Genomic DNA, 20,529 nt, shown 5'->3' with positions numbered 1-20,529 from the left:
CCAGTGGAGAATTTTGTCCCTAATTCCCATTGAATTCAATTTTGCTAGGGGTCTTTGATGTAACCCTCAGTCAACCTGTGGCTTGATTTCAAGGATAGTCATACTCCCCTCACCTCTAGAATTTATCCATAAATATCTGTGCAGACAAACAATTTGTTTGACCTGATTTATTCAGCAAAAATTATAGCTATTAAGGTATAGAATGATTTTTAAAATAAATTATGCATATACTTCCATTTTAGCAAATTAGTCAACCAAGTATACAAGATATTAAACTGACACCTACCATTCTGGTGATGAAACAAAGATACAAGCAGATTGCAGGTATGTACCAAAATTAATTCCATGCTCTTGCACTTACAGTTGTTTCCCAGAAGAATTTGTCATCAGAGATGGTAGTGTATTGGTAATATCATTGGACTAGTAATCCTGTAGCCTAGGCTAATTTCCTAAGGATATGTGTTAAAATCCCACCATGGCAGCTGGTGGAATGTGAATTCAGTTACTAAATCTGGAATATAAAGCTGATCTCAGTACTGGTGACCATGAAGCTATTATTGATATTATAAAAGCCCAGCTGATTCTCTAATTTTTTGAAAAAGATGAAATGTTCAATGTAACCAAGAGTTTATCAAGAGTAACAAATCCAGGGGATTGGGAGAAAATAAATTTCTATGAGGACAGAAAATGATTACTTTCCTTCAACGTTTTCATTATTTAGTCATACTATTGTCACTTCCCTGGCCTTAACACTAACATTGACAAGTAATATCTTAGCAGAATACCTCTTTTCTCTCTGACAACAAGTACTGTTACAGGTATTGTACATGCAGGAATGATGCCAGTGACAGGAGGTAGTATGGAGATGATGTAAAGTTTATTTTCCCAATCATTTATGAATCACTAGAACTCTTTACCGATGATTTGAGGATCACTGTTACTTTTGCAAAGTCTGCAAAGCCATCATGTCTATCAGTGATGTCAGCTGGTCTAATTCCCAGTTGTCAGAATAGTAGTTAATGGTGACAGGATAATCAGTCTGAGAGAGTGAAGAGGTCTACTCCAAGCTTCATTCTGTGTTCTGCCTGGCTTATCATGCATTGTAAGTGGCTATACAGCAGTTATGCTGTATGCTGGTACAGCATTTCTTTTACTTATCTCAGACAAGACTCAGTTAATTGATTGCTTCTATGAATGCACTACAGCATCTATTTTCTCATCTCCTTGGGAGATCTTATAGAGGCAAGGGCAATAGGGACTGTTGCATGATGTGTTGCAGAATATGGGATGTTCAGGAAGCATAGACCTGTATTACAGGGCACTAGCATTGAAAGGCTGCTGCAAAGACACTTTAAAATAAGGATAGGCTCTCAGTTCATGGATGGACCAGGCTGCATCTCATGGCTGCTCTCTTGCTTGCTTAGTGCTCACTCAGTTAATGTTCACAGCATCCCTACCTCACCTTGCCTTTCCTTCACATGGCAGTTAGTGCAGACACACCACCCTGCAGCTTGCCGAGCTGGTCAGCAGTCCTCAGTCAAGGAGACATACATCTTACAGTATGGCAGTGTGGTATACCAATCTCACAGCTGCACCGTGTGCCAGCAACTAATGCAGCAAGCACACTAAGCAGCCATGACTCAAAGTATTGGGGAAGTAATCCTGTTTAAACTCCATGGAGCCATCCATCAGTCAGGGGTCTTGTATTGTAGGTCAAGGGTAGCCTCCCATAACAGATCAGGAATAGTTCACTGCTGACATGCCCAGTCAGTCAAGGGCTCTGTACCTCTGCAGTCCAGGGAGGAGGTCATGGTCAATCCTTTGGTTCAATAGTAGCCGGTCTGCAGGGTAAAGACAATGTGGTTGATATGTACAGCCTACAGTCAGGAGTCTGGGCTCTTCTTGTTCTAGGCTATACGGTTGGTTGCTCAAAGCAATGTGCCATGGTCAGTGGGATGAATCCACGGAAACTAAGAGGCATGGGTGTTGTGTGTTGGGTGTGAGTTTAGTTGGAACAAGGGGGATGCAGTGATGCTATGTTGATTTGACATGCAGTAACTTATTTTGCTTTCAATATAGATCATCTGTGGAAAAATCCATTTGATGCCCTTCAGAAGCTTGATGATGCCAACATAATTGGTACAGGACAAAATCACGTCATTTCTCCTCAGCAATGGAGTGAGGAAAAGAAAATATTTGAAGAAATGTATCAGTTGTATCTTTCCAAAGACACCACAGAACAGAGTGAAGAAAAGCAAAGGTTTGTTTTATCTCCACTCACCCACCTTCCTGCAAAAGGCCATCCCCTATTCCCAATTCCTTCACCTCTGCTGCATCTGCTCCCAAGATGAGGCAATCCACTCCCGGACATCCCAGATGTCCTCGTTTTTCAAGGACCACAACTTACCCTCCACAGTGGTCAAAAACGCCCTCGACCGTGTCTCTCTCATTTCCCGCAACTCATCCCTCACACCCCCTCCCCACACTAATAACCAAAACAGAATCCCCCTCGTCCTCATGTACCACCCCACCAACCTCCGGATCCAAAGCATCATCCTCCGACACTTCCGCCATCTGCAATCCGCACCCACTAACAAAGACATTTTTCCCTCCCCACCCTTATCTGCTTTCCGGAGGGACCACTCTCTCCGTGACTCCCTTGTCTGCTCCATACTCCCCACCAGCTCCAGCACCCCTGGCACTATCCTCTGCAACTGCAGGAAGTGCTGCACCTGCCCCTACACCTCCCACCTCACCCCCATCCCAGGCCCCAAGAAAACTTTCCACATCAAGCAGATGTTCACCTGCACATCTGCTAATGTGGTATACTGTATCCGCTGTTCCCGTTGTGGCCTCCTCTACATTGGGGAAACCAAGCGGAGGCTTGGGGACCGCTTTGTGGAACACCTATGCCTGGTTTGCACCAAACAACTGCATCTCCCAGTCGCGAACCATTTCAACTCCCCCTCCCACTCCTTGGACGACATCCTGGGCCTCCTGCACTGCCACAACGATGCCACCCAAAGGTTTCAGGAACAGCATCTCATATTTCGCTTGGGAACCCTGCAGCCCAACAGTGTCAATGTGGACTTCACAAGCTTCAAGATCTCCCCTCCCCCGACCGCATCCCAAAACCAGCCCAGCTCGTACCCGCCTCCCTAACCTGTCCTCCCACCTATCCATTCCTCCCACCTCAACCCCCACCCCCATCTCCTACCTACTAACCTCATCCCGCCCCCTTGACCTGTCCGTCCTCCCTGGACCGACCTATCCCCTTCCTAACTCCCCGCCTACATTCACCTTTACTGGCCCCAACCCTGCCTCCTTGACCTGTCTGTCTCCTCTCCACCTATCTTCTCCTCTATCCATCTTCCATCCGCCTCCGTCTCTCTCCCTATTTATTTCAGAATCCCCTTCCCCTCCCCCATTTCTGAAGAAGGGTCTAGACCTGAAACGTTGATTATTTTTTAAGCGAAATATATTCACAGTTTTGCATTAATGATTTTATTATAAAAGTTATACTTAAAAATAAATATTTTTCAATTATTTCAGTCAAGCAACATTTCATTTTATTAACCTCGGACGAATTCTTCCAGTGGGCCTGGAGCAGAAAACTCAAACTGGTAAGATACTGTCTGTTGGTCGATACAGAACAAGAAGGTACATGTTGTTTCTATTTAAATATTAATCTTGTACCAAAGGGTGAGTCACTCTTTTATATGTCTCCCATCTTTAAGTTATCTTTGATATTCGGAGTCTATCTGAAGTTTAACTGAAAGCGATGCTTGATTTCCTTTCCCTCGTTCTCAGTAATGTTCCATTCATCCACCTGCAAAAACATTATTAGTTATAGCCAGTTTTGTGATATGAGCCCATGCATACTTGGAACCAGATTGTGTGGCCCAAACTTATTCCACTTAGAACCCTTACGGTTAGCAGACAATTTGGCCTATAGGCCTGTATACTTGATGCTGGCATCAGGTCCTTGATTCCCTGTTGTTGATTACTCTATGCATAGGTGATGGTGCTGCAGTGATATTACTGGCGTAGTAATCCAGAGGCCCAGGTTAATGTTAATTTGCTCGTCCCCGCCCCCTTGACCTGTCCGTCTTTTCTCCAACCTATCCACTCCTCTCACCTTAAGCCCCTCCCACCTCATCCTCATTCTCGCCTCCTTGACCTATCCGTCTTCCCTTGACTGACCAACCCCCATCCTAACTCCCCACCTACACTCACCTTTACTGGCTCCATCCCAGCCTCCTTGACCTGTCCGTCTCCTCTCCACCTATCTGCTCCTTTATCCATCTTCCATCCGCCTCCCCCTCTCTCTCTATTTATTTCAGAGACCCCTTCCCCTCCCCTATTTCTGAAGAAGGGTCCAGACCCGAAACGTCAGCTTTCCTGCTCCTCTGATGCTGCTTGCCTGCTGTGTTCATCCAGCTCTACACCTTGTTATCTCTAATGTTCTACGGACATAGGTTTGAAACCCATCATGGCAGATGATGAAATTTGAATCTAACAAAAAAACCTGGAATAAATGGTGACTGTGTAACACTATTGATTGTCATAGAAATCCACGTGGTTGACAAAGGAAATTTGCCATACTTACCTGGTCGGGCCTATCTGTTATTCCAGTCCAACAGCAATGTGGTTGACTGTTTATCATCCTCTGGGCCATTAAAGATGGGCAATAAATGCTGGCCGAGCCAGTGATGCCCACGTTCCGTGAACGAATGAAAAAGATCCTAACATCAACCTCTCACACCTTAACGAGTGGTTAATGGTAACTCACAAATTAATGTTCAGTGTCAACCAGGGAAATAACACATATACAAAACATTGAAGCATGTCATCTGAACAAAACAATGCATTCTCTGTCAGGTTATCCTCCAAAAATAAATTTGCCAATGTTCTCCATGAAGGAACTGCCGCTTTAGGGAATGCATTAATAGTTACTGAGATGAATGGGCATGTTGCGTAATGAAGGAGACCATCAAGTTAGGGCAAAATGGAAGCAATTGAGAAAACAGCAGATAGGAGAAAGGAAAGATTAAAAAGAAAAACCTCTGAGGAGGGGTCACTCAACCCAAAACGTTAACTCTGATTTCTCTCCACAGATGATGCCAGACCTGCTGAGTGTTTCCAGCAATTTCCAAGATTAAAAAGAACAACAGTACAGTTTATGCATATTTATTCAAAAATAAATAATACTTTGAATTTGTGCAATAAGCTTGAGAATATAATGAAATGGGTATCTATATTACATAAGTTGTGCAACTTGGACATGGTATTATGGACCTAGTGAAATGACTTTCTGATTTTCTTTCCAGGAATTCCCAATGCCTTATGTTTGTGGTGGAATGGCAGCCACATTCTGTTCCATTATGTACTGAAAATACCTGTAGGGAAAGAAAAGATAGGTAAAAGTATCATTCTCTACAATGCAATAGGCTCGGAAGGAGTGAATTAATAACTTAAAGGGTGTCCAAATAAAACTGAGACTCCAGAGTACACAAAAAAAACTTAATTTGAAATGTATGGATAGATTCTTTTAGGGGGGCTTGGACCAGTGTAATTACCCAATATTAGACAAATACCTGTGATTGAATCAAATACTGATAAAAGTTAACCTTTTGTTCAAAGTTCCTCACCAAAGTCATTTTTAAAAGGAAAACTAACAGCCTTTTCTGTTTCTGAATATCATATATTTTTAATGTCTAGAGTAAATTAAGAGGCCTATAATTGTATATCCTCCCCTATACTCTCAGAGCTTTATGTACAGTTAATTAGTTTGAAATTTAGTGAATTCTGTTGTGTAGGAAGATTCAGCAGCTGGCTTTAGGGTTCACATAGAACTGGGCGACATAGACAATGGTGACATTTGTGGCAGGATTTGATGAGAATTCCAGTGAGGTCAGTTTGGACATAAGGAGCATCTCACTCTATCCTTTATGCTCTTGCTGAGTGGGAAGGCAAGTTATCTCACTAGGTAGTGATGAGTTGCCAATTAAAGGAGACTATCCATTTGTTAAATGCCTTATCAATTGCCCAACTCACCTTATCAGTCTTTAGCTTCCTACTTTACCAAACACGTTAAGCAAGCTATATATAAGAAGTCTCAATGTGGAAGTCAGAGTGGGTACTTGGTGAGTTTAGCTTGTTGCTGACTGCAAGAAGCCTCCATGTTGCTCAGCACCAAACAGCAGCTCAGGGCACAATGCATGGGCACCAACCACGCACACCACTTGTTCACAGACATTGGCGTCTGACACTTGTCAACACCTCATAACCATCATGAAACTCTTCTCAGATACATTTGAAGGCCACTTAGAAAGCACAGACCAACACTGCAGGGCACGCTGGCAACTAGCATTGAAATGCTGCAGGAGGGACACTTTGCAGCTGCACAGGGGAAGTGAAGAAGAGCAGGGTGGGCATCAATGTGTACTGTTGGGGTTGAGGGGTCAAATTTCATTGTGCTGGGTCTGCTGATGAAGGGAGATGGATTGAAATGGGCTGTCCATGTGTGGTAAAAGTGGGCAAGGAAGCTCTGGGGAGGATGTCTGAAGATTCTGCCCACAGAATGGACAAAATGATGTCATTTTGACAGGCAAAAGTGATGGATCAATGTCTGCTGGATATTAGGACATTGATGGCCCAAATACATGAAGCATGGGTTAACAAACTCCACCTACAGTTCATTTGCAAACATTGCTTCGCACATGTGCAATGCAGGCAAAGTGAATAACTTTGTACCCTGCCAGCGATGGGATTGCCAGTTGATTGCCAACGCTTGTTCAGGTGCATAGCAGCCTCTCAGAGACGCCACGGACGCAAGGGATGCCAGTCTAAATACACTGATTGCTGAGTTGTTCTGGGAACTATAAGTGGACATGAGGAACTGGATAGGTGCAGGGTAGATAGCTAATGAGGGGCTTTAGTAAGATACAGCTAGGAATCTCATTTGGCCTCACAGCAAGAATCCCTCCAAAAGACTACACAACCTGCACATAACCAAAAAGTGTAAGGTTTAGCCCAATGAACTGAATGGCCAGTTGATCTTTCTTTTGTGTTTGTTGAGATAGAATTGTTGTCCATGGGAACTGTTGTTAAAGCCCTACAAGCAGAGAACTTGCTAGTCTTCTTCGAATGGTGTCGTGGTTCTTTAAATCCACATGAATAGAAGATGACTTCTGGATTTAGTGCCTCATCCAAAACACAAAAACTTTGATGATGCAGCACCCCATCAGTATTGCAGCGAAACTGCAACCAAGATTAGTCTCTGAAATGCTGGAGTACCTCTTGAACCCAGCAATTAAAAATTGCAAATTAAGAATGCCATCCCCTGACCCATAGATGACTATTACAATCAATGCTCTCATTACCTGCTCCCATCATGATTCATGTATTTTAAAATAAACTTCTCTCCCTTGATTTTCCATTTCTGTCCTATCTATTTCTAAACTTGCAGGTATCCTTTTATATGGGCCTTTGCTTTACCTTTTGGTAATTCCCAAAAGTAAAATATAATTGTCTGTAGTACATGACTTTTGAGGCTTTCCTTTAAGATCTTGATTTCAATGTAAAGTCTGGAATATGGGATAATCAGGATAATTCTGCTTTTTATTTGGCCTACAGAACTGGAACCAAAAGCTGACATTGTCTGGCCCAATGCTTCTGCAATCACTTGTTCTGCTGTGAAAATGTGTGCATCTCTCTTGGTGATTGCCCTTGCAGATGGGACAGTCACAATCTGGGATCTGTATTTAGGTATTTATACTTTTGTGCAGTGAATATTCAGGACTTTCCAACTACCTGAAGCTTGCTCCTAATTTAAAATTTTAATTGGATCTAATTATTGATTCTTCGATCATTCTGTGATAAAATTATGTTCTTTCAGGCATTCCAATATCAGTCTTATCAGTTTCAACAGACAGTATCATTCAGACTCTGCACTTCCTAGAGTCCGACTTTTGTGTTCCTTTTGGATTATCTGATGAATACAAAAAAGTTCAAATATTGGTAACTTGCAAAAGTGGTGAGGCTTACCTTGCAACAGCGACTAAACATGCAGAAGGCAGCATCTTCACATTGAGAGAAAGGTGAGTCAGAGTATAAACAACTTGCAATAGTTGAAGGTCCACACAGAAAATCTTATTTAAATATGATAACAATGAAGTTGTTTTCCAATATTCAATGTCTATACTCAGAAACAGCCTTTCTTAAAAAGCAAAATATTATGATGCTGAAAATTTGAAATAAAAGCAGAAAATACTCAAAATACCCAGGTTGTTTCAATGGAGTGAGAAAGGGTTAATTGGCATGATTTTCAACCACTGCTAAAGCCAGATCAGACTAGTGCAGTCACTAAAAATAGTGCCAACAGCTGCTGTTCTGATCCCTAGTTTCCATTTGTAGCCATTTTGTGGATGGTGACGGTAGCAAGGGTAGATTTTCCAGTCAACTTCCAGGGCCCCAAGGTGGAGGGTCCAGTTTAGCTGCCTGCAGGTGACATCCTGGCAGCAGACCAGAAGACCAGGACTTCAGGCAGATTAATTGCTTTGCCTGCTTGCCTGTCTGGGTGTAGCAATAGCTGCTGACCTCCATGTACAGGGGGTTTCCATCTCAGTTCCCCTAACAAAAGGCCTGTGACCTGACAAAAATAAGTTTTAATTTCATAGAAATTAGAGGGAGGGAGCATCAGTTTAGAAGTGTCCTCTCCCTCACTTAACCTTCCCTTGCAAATTACTGCTGTTTTTAAGCAGAAAGGCTCTGTAGTTCTCCAGCTTCAACAGATTACATAGCGAACCCACTTTCTGGCCAGTAATAGATGACTTTGGGTTAAGTGAATGTTCCAATATAGTGTTTTGTATTTGTATTTGTATTTGGCTTTGTATTTTCCTCTTTTTTTTTCCAGGAGCATGGGTGTCACTGACAAGGCCAGCATTTGTTTCTGTTCTCTGATTACGCTTGAACTGAGTAGCTTTTTAGGCCATTTCAAAGGGCAACTGAGAGCCAGCTGCATTACTTTGCATCTGGAACATGTAAGCCAGACCAAATGAAGATAGCATAATACCTACCCTAATAGACATTATCAAATGTATTTTTGCAACAGTGATTTCACGGACAGCCCTCTAAGATTAGCTTTCAATTCCACATTTATCAATTGAATTTAAATTCTACTGGCTGCCATGGTGGGATTTGAACCCCTTTCCCAGAATATTAACCTGAGCCACTAAATTTCAAGTCTAGTGGCACTACCAATATGCTTGGGGTTGCTTATTCCCATTTGAGCCTGCAGCAGGGGCCAAAGGCTCATAAGGAAAAATCCCACTCAATATTTCAGGTAAGTGACCTTCCAGTTCTACTGAAAGATCATCAACCTATAACACCCTTCTGGTCCGCTGTCCATAGATACTGCCTGATCTTTTGAGTACTTCCAGCATTTCATGTTTTCATTGGATGGTTAATTGTATCTGTACCAATCAAAGTGCATTGATAAATCTTTCACAAAGTTTATCTTTTACCTAATTGAGGGAGTATTTATCTTTCTTACAATTATGCTTCCTCCTTTGCCAGAAAAAGGCAAATGGTAAGCCAAACTAATGACCAAGCAGAGAGAAGGAAAACTCTATTATTCACTGTCTTTATATCTATCTGAGGTGCTTCCACAGAGTGTGGAACTTTGCAGTAATTGCCTCAGTATTTCCCCAATACAGGTTGTCTGTTTTTTTGGAAATTGAACTTGCCAAAATTTACAGCTGGAATCTAGCATTCTATCATTCTGTTGCACAGCATGCTCCTGCTCCAACATAATGCCTTGCTATTGCTATCTCCCATTTGTTCCAAATATTGGAATAAAACAAGATCCATGGTCATATAGAATAGCTCTGTTGCAGAAGACTACCTGTGAGGAGGTGGCGGGTAGCAAGTGGCTCCCTTGTTAGCTGTACTATAAACAGAGCTTGGCAGATAAGCTGATACTGTGACGAACATATGAATATTCAATGAAACAGCTTGGCTCTGAGGTTTTTAAAGTAAAGACTAACCAGAACACATTTTCTTTCATACAGGGATGAAGAGCCAGGAAATGCCATTAGTGGAGTAGCACTTGTACCAACATTGTCAAAGGCAAGTGCATGTTATGTTTTAAATACATCTCAATAGTCTAGTAATCTTTACCAGCCCAGCCATGGATTTGCATTTTGCATGGGACAATGGATGAAATCAGGAAATACATCCTTCAAAGGCACCAATATAACTCCTGGAGTCTTATATAATAAATGCATGAATTCAGTCACCGCAAACCAATAGCTCTAATTACAGTACACTAGGCTGTGTGTTTCATTCTGTGCTGACCACACTGATGTGTTTTTTTTTTGTCCATTAATTGTAATGGATTGATAATCACAGATTCATGAGAACAAGAGTGAAAATAAAAAGTGTCCCAGAGTTATTTGGGATGTTTTCCAAAACTACTCTCCCTTCCTCATCTTTCACTTTCAACACAATTTATGCAATGAAAAGCAAACCATTTTATTTTGCATTTTTCCCATGTAGGTGACTAATCGTATGAATATTATTTTCAGTGGTCACTTAATGCCCTGGTGCTTTGTTTTCTACCTGCTCTAATATAATTAGTACTCAAGCCAGAAACATTTACAGAATTTTATCAGATACTGCATTTTTAAAACATTTAAAATACTCCTTAAACAAACAATGAAAAAAGGCTGATATGTTAAAAATACAACTTTCTGATAGTGCATTTTATTTTTATTTTCTGTTTGGGCTCTATGTTATGTTCAATAACCTTACAGAGACTAACCTCCTCCTTAAGATAACTGCTCCTCTCTCGATTCCAGGGATGGAGATGCATGTGAGATGGAGACCTGCGCTTCAATATTGTCTCTTCCTGTCTTTTTTCTTTGTGAATGATCTGCCTCAACTAGAGATTAGAACTAGGGACCCAGGATATGGAAATTGTTAACCACTACTTCCACTCCATCGTTCATAGACGCAAAAGCACATTAGTGCGCTGTGACATGGCTGTAAGATTGAAAAAGATGGAAGGGGTTATCTGTTAAAGAAAGAAAATGCAAGTCCCTATTAGAAAGTAGCATCTAGATTTGAGTGCAAGTGTTAAAAACATTCCATGAATAAACACTTTAATTCTATGTTCAGTTGTTTCCACATTTAAGTAGAATAATTCAGAATAATTCATTGAGGCCCAAAAGTTCACAGCAAAAGGACATTGAAACAGGGTAAACTGGGAAAGAAGGAAAGAACTTAAGAGTGAGCCCTAGTTCAATTGATGCTCCATTCCATCTAATGTAGAAACATTCTGGGGTCAGGTGCTTCTTGCATCTGCTTAGGATGAATTTAGAAAAGGAGATATCAGTGGTAAGATGATATAACCTGCTAGAGATCCTACTTCTTTCCATAATATCCTAGAATGGTATAACAGAATAAAACCATGGATGAATTAATGCCAGTCAACAATGCATTTTTACCCAGAATGATCCATCCTCTTCTTCCCCTCCATAGAATGGCAAAGAAATCCCTGCCTTAAAGGGGGGCAGCTGGCCAGGACCATGTCAAAATGATGCAAGTGCCCCTTCCCTCTGTGATAATAATCCCAGTGTTTCTACAGGGGATATGGTGAGGACTGGAGTGCAATGGAGATGGATATCCTGCACTGATTTGGCAGCAGAGTGGACCGTCAAGAACTTCTGACTCATGATAATGTTAGTCCTTTTTCTGGTTTAAACGAAAGGCCTGAAGTTGCAAATTCTGGATATTTGAAAGAAAAACAAAATATGGATGTAAACCTGACAAACTCAGAGAGGAATTGTGAGGGGACTGGTGCACTGGCTCATTTGAAACAAGTGATAAAAAAGAACAGTGGAATGTCAAGGTTGGAGGCATTACAGTTGAAGGGTTTTTAAAAAGAAACAGTGAAAAGCAATGGGAGAAAACACCCACCTACAAACAAGAAAGAATCAAGTGATCTATGAAATCCTTGTATAGAAAACAGAAGATAGCTCAATAGCAAAAATAAATAGGAGGCATAAAGAGAATAAATCAAGAAAATAAGACATTTATAAAACACAGAAAACTTGTGAAAAACTGTAGAGATGGAGATGGTACAGGTAGAATTGAAATCACTTAACAATACAGGTTATTGGTCTGTTTAAAAAGAAAAGTCAGGAATTGCACATAAATGTGCCAAGCACATAGCGCAATTTTAAAATCCTTGCGAGTTGAATAGTGATTTCAAAGCCTCTTTGAAATATTGTTACATGAGGAGCTGAAAGTTAAACTCTTTTGCATGTGTTCCTAGAGTAGGTTGGAATGCCACAAGAATGCTGTTTCAAACAAAGTGGCCTACCTCATGTTTCTTGTGCCTGTGCTACAAATCTGACTGCTTTCATCACAGCAGTAGTAGCAATAGTCATTCATTTTTGCATTTTCTGCAATAACCTTTCTTTTACGTTCACAAACCTAAAGGTTCCAACCTGATTTCCATCTAAAGTGCAGAGTTTGCATCTTTTACATCACTCTGTGCAGTTAGCAATGAAAGCAAGATAGTGAGGGTATCATTGGCACAGAAACAAGAGGTAAACAACACAAAAATTTGATACTATACTGTAGTTTGAACTGAGGAGAGTAATATTCTACACAGAAGACATCTATATATTCTTTTTCCTAGTTTCTACTCATCTTTACAACGGGCACAATAGCTTTGTTTGACTTCACTGGTGAGGATGTTTTGTGCCACTTCATTTTGCCTTTCCCATACGTAATAGCATCACCATGGGAGCCAGTGTTTGCTTTTGACAGAGATGGCATGTTCCTCTTCATTAAAGGTATAAAAAATGCGAAGCTAATTTTATGTTTAAAGCTCTTCTTGGTAAACATTGAGCTATTCAGAATTGGGTGCATTGTGTTGCACAGCCAAAATGAGCCTTTCTTTTGTAGTTTAGAATTTCAAACTTGAGTAGTGAAATTTAATTTCTGTTTCCCTGTTGGTTAAGTGAGAAGGGATCTACATGAGGCAAACTGCTTATATAAGAAAATGTGGGACTGTTTAGGAGCAACAGAGATGCCTGGGGTGGAGAGTAACTGAGGAATAAACTCCAAGGGCCAGAGGACAAGAGGAAGTAGAAAAGTTGGTCAGTCTGACAGATCCATCTTCTTTCAAAGGGTCCTGTCTATAATAATGTTGTTCTGTGAGGGTGATGGAGGTTGGGGTGTGGGTGGGGTGGGGGGGGGGAGGGTGTGCACGATGTTGTTCCATGGTGTGAGGGAGTCAGGTCCATCACCTCTGAAGGCAGTTTACAGCAGCCACAGAGGCTTGTAAGTTACAAGGTGGGCTTGTTGGAAAATCCCAGTTGTATTAAAGGTTGTTATACTCTGTAGCCCTTAAACTCACTTCTCTTTAACCCCTATTCCACCATACTTCCATGTTTCCCCTCATATCTCTCATGTTCCCACTATTCTCCATATCTCTCCATGGCCCCATGACAGTTTTGTGCCCTTATTGATTGATTGATTTTTATTGTCACGTGTACCGAAATACAGGGTAAGGCTTTGTTTATGAGCGGTACAGGCAGACTACAGCAAGCAAAGGATGTACAGATCAAAAAGACTTAGTGGCATACAGGTTATGTTGCAGGTTATTTTATTTGAGGCTAGATTCTATTCAACAGTCTGATAATGGCCGGAAAAAGCTTGTGCATGTGTTCAAGCTTCTGTATCTTCTGCCTGATGGAAGAGGTTGTAGGAGATCATTACCGGGGTGCAATGGATCTTTCATGATGTTGGCTGCCTTTCCTTCAGCAGTGAGCTGTTTAAATAGAATCCATGGATGGAAGGTTGGCTTCCGTGATGGTCTGGACTGTGCACACCACCCTCTGTAGTTTCTTGCAGCCCTGGGCAGAGCAGTTGCCATATAAGGCCGACATGTCCCTGGACATGATGCTTTCAATGGTGCATCTGTAGAAGTTGGTAAAGGACCTTGTGGACATGCCAAATTTCCTGAGCCAGCTGAGAAAGAAGAGGCATTGCTGCGCCTTCTTGACTGTTTCATTTACGTGGGAAATCCAGGTTTTATGCTCCTTATCCAGTCACATGGTATCCACTGTGGGCAGATCTCAGGAATCATATGGTAACAAAAAAATTCAAGCTTCTCAGAATGTAATATCTAATTCTAACAAGTACAATTCAAACATGAAACCCATTTACAAAATATAAACACCTTGAGTGGTCCATCTGTTGTAAAGCAAACAACCCTGTTTTCACTAACAATGTCAAGTCCTTTCATAACCTCTTAAAAGTATCAGATAAAATGTGTATATAGCCTACTTGAACTGTTTGGACCAATGGATCTGTTTCCATGCTGTATGACTCTATTAGTGGTTCTGGATCATTTGAAACTCAGCCAAATATTGATATTGAGCTCAGCTGTCATAATAAGCTTTGGGAAATCCAGATATTGGAGTCTACTGAAATTGCAAAATCAAATGCCACTGATTTTATCAAGCTACGCCAGGTAGTTTGTCAATCAACACACTTCACAAACTTTTTTACTCTAAGGGAAAATCCAGACTTTTTGTTTCAGTGTTAAGCTTTAGCCTCCCAGAGGTGGACCAAGAGAGCTGGTGCTTCAGGCAGAGTTTGAGGTCGCTGCTCCACCAATCTGACTGAAGCTGTGGCTACAGGGCCAACCTGTGAAGGGTTTTCCTACCATGTTTTTAGCCTGGTAGCTGTGTTCATTTCCTATTTCAAAATGTTTAAAATTGCTGTGGAACCTTCTCAAGAGTGACATGGTGTCTTCTCTGTCCCCTTCCTGTAGGCTGCAGTTCTTTCAATGTTTTGAGAGCCTCAAGCTCAGAGGGCCCACTGCCCTTCATTGGCCAGCGAATTGGCCCTTGAGGCACTATTTAGCTAATCAAGGCATTACAGCCTTGGTTCAAACATGGACAAAAGATCTGAATTCCAGAGGTGAGGTGGGAGTGACAGCCCTTGATATCAAGGCTGCATTCAACCGAGTGTGGCATCAAGGAGCCCTGGCAAAGCTGGAATCAATGGGTATCAGGGGGTAAACGCTCCGGTGATTGGAGTCATACCTGACACGTAGGAAGATGGTTGTGGTTGTGGGAGGTTAATCATCTCAGCTCCAGGACATCTCTGCAGGAGTTCCTCAGGGTAGTGTCCTAGGCCCAACCAGGTTCAGCTGTTTCATCAATGACCTTCCCTCCATCATAAGGTCAGAAGTGGGGATGTTTGCTAATGATTGCACAATGTACAGCACCATTCGTGACTCGTCAGATACTGAAGCAGTCCATGTTCACATGCAACAAGATCTGGACAATATCCAGGCTTGGGCTGACAAGTGGCAAGTGACATTCACGCCACACAAATACCAGGCGATGACCATCACCAATAATAGACAACCTATCCACCACCCCTTGACATTCATTGGTGTTACTATCACTGAATTCCCCCACTATCAATATCCTGGGGGTTACCATTGACCAGAAACTCAACTGGACTCACCACATGAACAGAGTGGCTACAAGAGCAGGCCAGAAGCTGGGAATGCTGCGGCGAGTAACTCACCTCCGGACTCCTCAAAGCCTGTCCGCCATCTACAAGGCACAAATCAGGAGCGTGATGGAATACTCCCCACTTGCCTGGATGAGTGCAGCCCCAAAACACACAAGAAGCTTGACACCATCCAGGACAAAGCAGCCGCTTGATTGGCAGTACATCTACAAGCATTCACTCCCTCCACCATCGACACTCAGTAGCAGCAGTGTGTACTGTCTACAAGATGCACTGCAGAAATTCACCAAAGATCCTCAGACAGCACCATCCAAACCCACGACCACTTCCATCTAGAAGGACAAGGGCACCAGACATATGGGAACACCACCACCTCCAAGTTCCCCTCCAAGTCACTCACCATCCTGACTTGGAAATATATCGCTGTTCGTTCACTGTCGCTTGTTCAAAATCCTGGAATTCCCTAATAGCATTGTGGGTCAACCCACAGCAGGATGACTGCAGCGGTTCAAAAAGGCAGCTCACCACCACCTTCTCAAGGGCAACTAGGGATGGGCAAGAAATGCTGGCCAGCCAGCCAGCGATGCCCACATCCCACAAATGAATTAAAAAAAGGCAGAAATCACCATCAGGTGACAATTCATATTACAATAGGCCAAGATATGCACTTGACTCTGAGGTCTGTGCCTGATCCAAAAATCAAAAATATTGCCTTGGATGTATGAAATTCTTCTATCAGTCTTTATCCACAAGTTTCTATCATTAAATGTAATATCTCCAAGTTTGCAGATGACACAGCTGATTTGGAGGGTGAACTGTGAGGAGGATGCAGAGATGCTTTACTTGGTTGAGTTGAGTGAATGGACACACACATGATAGATGAAGTATAATGTGGATGAATGGGAGGTTATCACTTTGGTAGCAAAAACAGGAAGGCAGATCATTATCTGAATGGCAATGGTTGAGAAAGGACGAGGTGCAATTATACGTGGATGTCCTTCAAGAAAGTATGCAGGGACAGCAGGCACTGAAAAAGACAAATGGTACATTAGCCGAAAGTTTGATTCCAGGAGCAGGGATATCTTGCTATAGTTGTACAGAGCCTTAGGGAGACTACACATGGAGTATTGTTTGAAGTTTTGGTCTCCTCATCTGAGGAAGGATGTTCTGGCAATAGAGGAAGTGCAATGAAGATTTACCAGTCTGATTCCTGGGATGGCAGAACTAATATAGGAGCAGAGACTGGATCAGGTAGGACTACATTCAATGACATTTAAAAGAATGGTAGATAAAATCTCACAGAAGCCTATAAAACTTCAACAGGACTAGACAGGGTAAACGTAGGAAGGATGTTCTTGATGACCAGGAAGTCCAGAACGAGGGGTCACAGTCTAAGGATATGGGGTAGGTCATTTAGGACTGAGATGAGGAGAAATTTCTTCACTCAGAGAATGGTGAGCTTGTGGAATTCTCTGGTATAAAAAGTGATTGAGGCCAAAACAATGGATGTTTTCAAGAAGAAGTAAAATATTGTTCTTAGGGCTAAAAGGATCAAAATATATGGGGAGAAAGCAGGAACAGGTTACTCAGTTGGATAATCAGTTATGATCCTATTGAATGGCAGAGCAGATTTAAAGGGCTGAATGGCCTACTGCTATTCCAATTTTTATGTTTCTGTGTTGCTTACAGGAGATAAAAAGATGGGTGTAGACTCCCCCAATGGGAATGAAAACAGAAACTCGTTATTTGCCTTCTCCTTGCTCTTCCTTTTCTCAGTAGACAGTTGTACAAAGGAAAAAGAGCTCTTACAGCCTTCTTCACAGAATACTTGGGAAGTAAGATGTGAACATTTTCTGCAGGAAAGGTAAGCTCATTAGTTTTAGAAAAATATAAAGACCAAAGAAACAAAAGACCAAAGAAACATAATAATTCAATGTTCAATTTCCTAAAGAATACATTTTCTCGCACCCTTTATAGTATAAGATGAATACTACAGCAAATAGGACAGTGGTACCGACATGTTTTGGAATTTTATTCCTTCCTACTGGAAGTGCACAATAGTGCATGGCTTCACAGGCACTGACCATCCTTTGATTGTCCCAATAGCTATATTTCATGTACAAAAGTGAACCTTGTATTGGGAAGCTTTTCAACTATGGGAGTGGGAATAATGAAGAGGAGGACACCCAACAGCCAAACCATGCCTATCCCTACTTACATATAACTTCAGATAAAAGATGATGATCAGGTGCAAAAGAAATAATAACTGATATTTTCTTTTCTCCTTCCTTTCAAACAGATTTCAGTGTGACCCTGCTAGCCCAACTGAGATTAGCGAACACCACATTATAGGGAGGTGGTGGTGTAGTGGTAATGTTCTGACGTCGTAGGTTCAAATCCCAACATGGCAGATGTTGAAATTAGAATTCAATAAAAGTCTAGAATAAAAGGTTCCCTAATAGCAACCACTGTCAATTGCCATGAAAACCCATCTGGTTCTCAAGTGTCCTTAGAGACGGAAATCTGCTGTCCTTACATGATCTGGCCTATGTGTGACTCAGATGGATAGCAATGTAGTTGACTCTTAATGGTTAAGGATGTGTAATAAATGGTGGTCTAGTCAGTGACACCCACATCCCGCAAATGAATATTTGAATAAACCGTTTGCCTGTGATGGAATCTGAACCTTGCCTGAGTTTTTTTGGCATATGGAACATAGAATGTAGAACAGTGCAGCACAAGAACAGGCCCTTCAGCCCACTGTGTCTGTGCCATGGTGCCATTCTAAACTAACCCCATGTAATACCATCCCATACATGGTCTGTATCCTTCTATTCCCTGCCTGTTCATGTGTCTGCCTAAATGCCTCTTATACATTGCAATCATATCTGCTTCTACCACCTCCCTTGGCAGCGTGTTCCAAGCACCTACCACCATCTCTAAAAAAACTTTCCTCCCCTATCTCCTTTAAACTTTTCCTCTCTCATCGTAAACCTATGCCACCTAGTATTTGACATTTCCAAAAGATTCTGATTATCCACACTATCCATGCCTCTCATAATTTTATATATATCAGGTTGCACCCTCAGCCTCTAGTGCTCTAGCACAAACAATCCAACTTTGTCCAACCTCTCCTTATAGCTCATAGACTGCAATCCAGGCAACATCCTGGTAAACCTCTTTTGCACCCTTTCCAAGGACTCCATATCTTTCTTATAGAGTGGCAAGTAGAACTGCGCACAATTCTCCAAATGTGGCTTAACTGAAGTCTCATACAGCTGTAATATGACTTGCTGACTTTTATACTCAGTGCCCAGACCAATGAAGGCAAGTATGCTGTACAACTCTTTACCACTGTCCACTTGTGTTGCCACTTTCAGGGAGCTATGGACTTTTGAGGTTGTTGAGGTTGGTTTGCTCGCAGAGCTGGTTTCTTGTTTCGCAGACGTTTCATTACCATGCTTGGTAACATCCTCAGTGCAGCCTCTGATGAAGCGTCGGTGTGTTTTCCCACCTGGTTTTTAAGCTATGGACTTGCACCTCAAGATCCCTCTGTATATCAATGCTCCGAAGGGTCCTGCCATTTACTGTATACTTTCCCCTTGCATTTGACTTCTCAAAAAGCATCACCTCACACTTGTCCAGATTAAGCTCCATTTGCCATTTCTCCACCCGACTTTGCAACTGATCTATATCTGCTGTATCCTTTGACAACCTTTCTCACTAGCCACAACTCCTCCAATTTTCCTATCGTCTGCAAACTCACTAAACAGACGACCTACATTTTCATTTAAGTCATTTATGTATATTACAAACCGTGGAGGTCCCATCTCTGATCCTTGCAGAACATCACTGTTCACAGAACTCTAGGCAGAAAAATCACCCTTCCACAATTATGCACTGTCTTCTATGACTATGTCAATTTTGTATTCAACTTAACAACTCACTGCAGATTCCAGTGCTAAACTGTCTAGTCCATTTACTTTCTGAGTTTATGTTTGTTTTTAAGATGTTCTTTTGTTCGCCTAATTTATGCTTAATTTTGATTTTCATATTGTGTTTAAGATTGAATTCTCTGAAGAGCAGAAATGAAGAAATGACAAAGTGTTGGAATCAGCTTCGGCACCATGCCATAATAGTCAATGAAAGAAAAGAGGCTAAATAAAAATGACACGTTCAGTACAACAGGAAGAACGTCACAGAGATTGGGATATAACAGTGAAGGATTTCTCATTCTGTTGTGTTTGCTGAATGGTTTCTAAAGTGAAGCTGTCGGAATTTAAATGTCAATCCAAAGCAACTGAAACTGGAAGTTATACAGACTGTAGAAGGATTGGGGAAACAGTTAACCTTGTGTTGCTCCTCTGCAACTCTATATACTGATGCATCAAAATGCCGAACGTCTAGACAACAGGAAAATTTGCATCAATTGCATCATTTTGAAATAGTGGGAATAATTGTGCAAGGTTTATTGCTGACACTGAGGGTCACTTGAATCCTATGTGTAACTGTCCATTCGTCTAGGGATGTTTTCCACTGGCAACAGAGTTTTGCAACTGTCTCTTTTTAATAAATTGTAATCCTGAATATCCTATTCCTATTTAAGTTTTCTCTCCTGCCACTGACTCATGCTTGGAGTACAATTGACCATTATTGCAGAGCTATTACCTAGTAGTCTGCCAGGGGACTTCTTACTTTACAACTGAATAAAAGTGCATTTGAACAAAATCTCTGATGTGGCATAAATTAAATTTAAAGAAGTTTTGTTGAGTGCAGACATTAATAATCTAAAGTAAAAATCTAGAGTTTGTAATGGGTAGATTAAAATGTCACTACATTTATTAAAGATTTGCCTGGATTTGCTGGAAGAGGTTCCAAGTTACTGGCAGAAAATTATTTTTGGATAAGTTTATGTTTATAAATTTTGCAGCAGTGGGAAAAGATGTGGCCAAGGTAAATGTG

At 41.5% G+C, this 20,529-nt stretch overlaps 1 protein-coding gene across 4 annotated transcripts in view; it reads left to right on the top strand.

Moving 5' to 3' along the window:
• Positions 1–20,154, top strand: part of wdr93 (WD repeat domain 93) — a 46,841-nt gene extending 26,687 nt beyond the window's left edge. For 2 of the 4 annotated variants that reach the window (XM_048615877.1, XM_048615876.1), the window contains exons 8-17: positions 243–324; positions 2,080–2,260; positions 3,553–3,623; positions 5,331–5,420; positions 7,639–7,770; positions 7,901–8,102; positions 10,074–10,131; positions 12,710–12,866; positions 17,257–17,431; positions 19,633–20,154. In XM_048615877.1, coding sequence (XP_048471834.1) covers positions 243–324; positions 2,080–2,260; positions 3,553–3,623; positions 5,331–5,420; positions 7,639–7,770; positions 7,901–8,102; positions 10,074–10,131; positions 12,710–12,866; positions 17,257–17,431; positions 19,633–19,732 — 1,248 coding nt within the window. In that variant the 3' untranslated portion in view covers positions 19,733–20,154. The remainder of the gene's footprint in view (positions 1–242; positions 325–2,079; positions 2,261–3,552; positions 3,624–5,330; positions 5,421–7,638; positions 7,771–7,900; positions 8,103–10,073; positions 10,132–12,709; positions 12,867–17,256; positions 17,432–19,632) is intronic. The other 2 variants (XM_048615878.1, XM_048615879.1) reach the window with 2 other exon arrangements.
• Positions 20,155–20,529: the final 375 nt, after the last annotated feature.

This window comes from Rhincodon typus, chromosome 33 (assembly GCF_021869965.1).
Source record: "Rhincodon typus isolate 14 chromosome 33, sRhiTyp1.1, whole genome shotgun sequence".
In the NCBI taxonomy this organism is placed as follows: Eukaryota; Metazoa; Chordata; class Chondrichthyes; order Orectolobiformes; family Rhincodontidae; genus Rhincodon; species Rhincodon typus.
The sequence above is the reverse complement of the archived record's forward strand: the minus strand, read 5'-3'. Positions and strand labels throughout refer to the sequence as shown.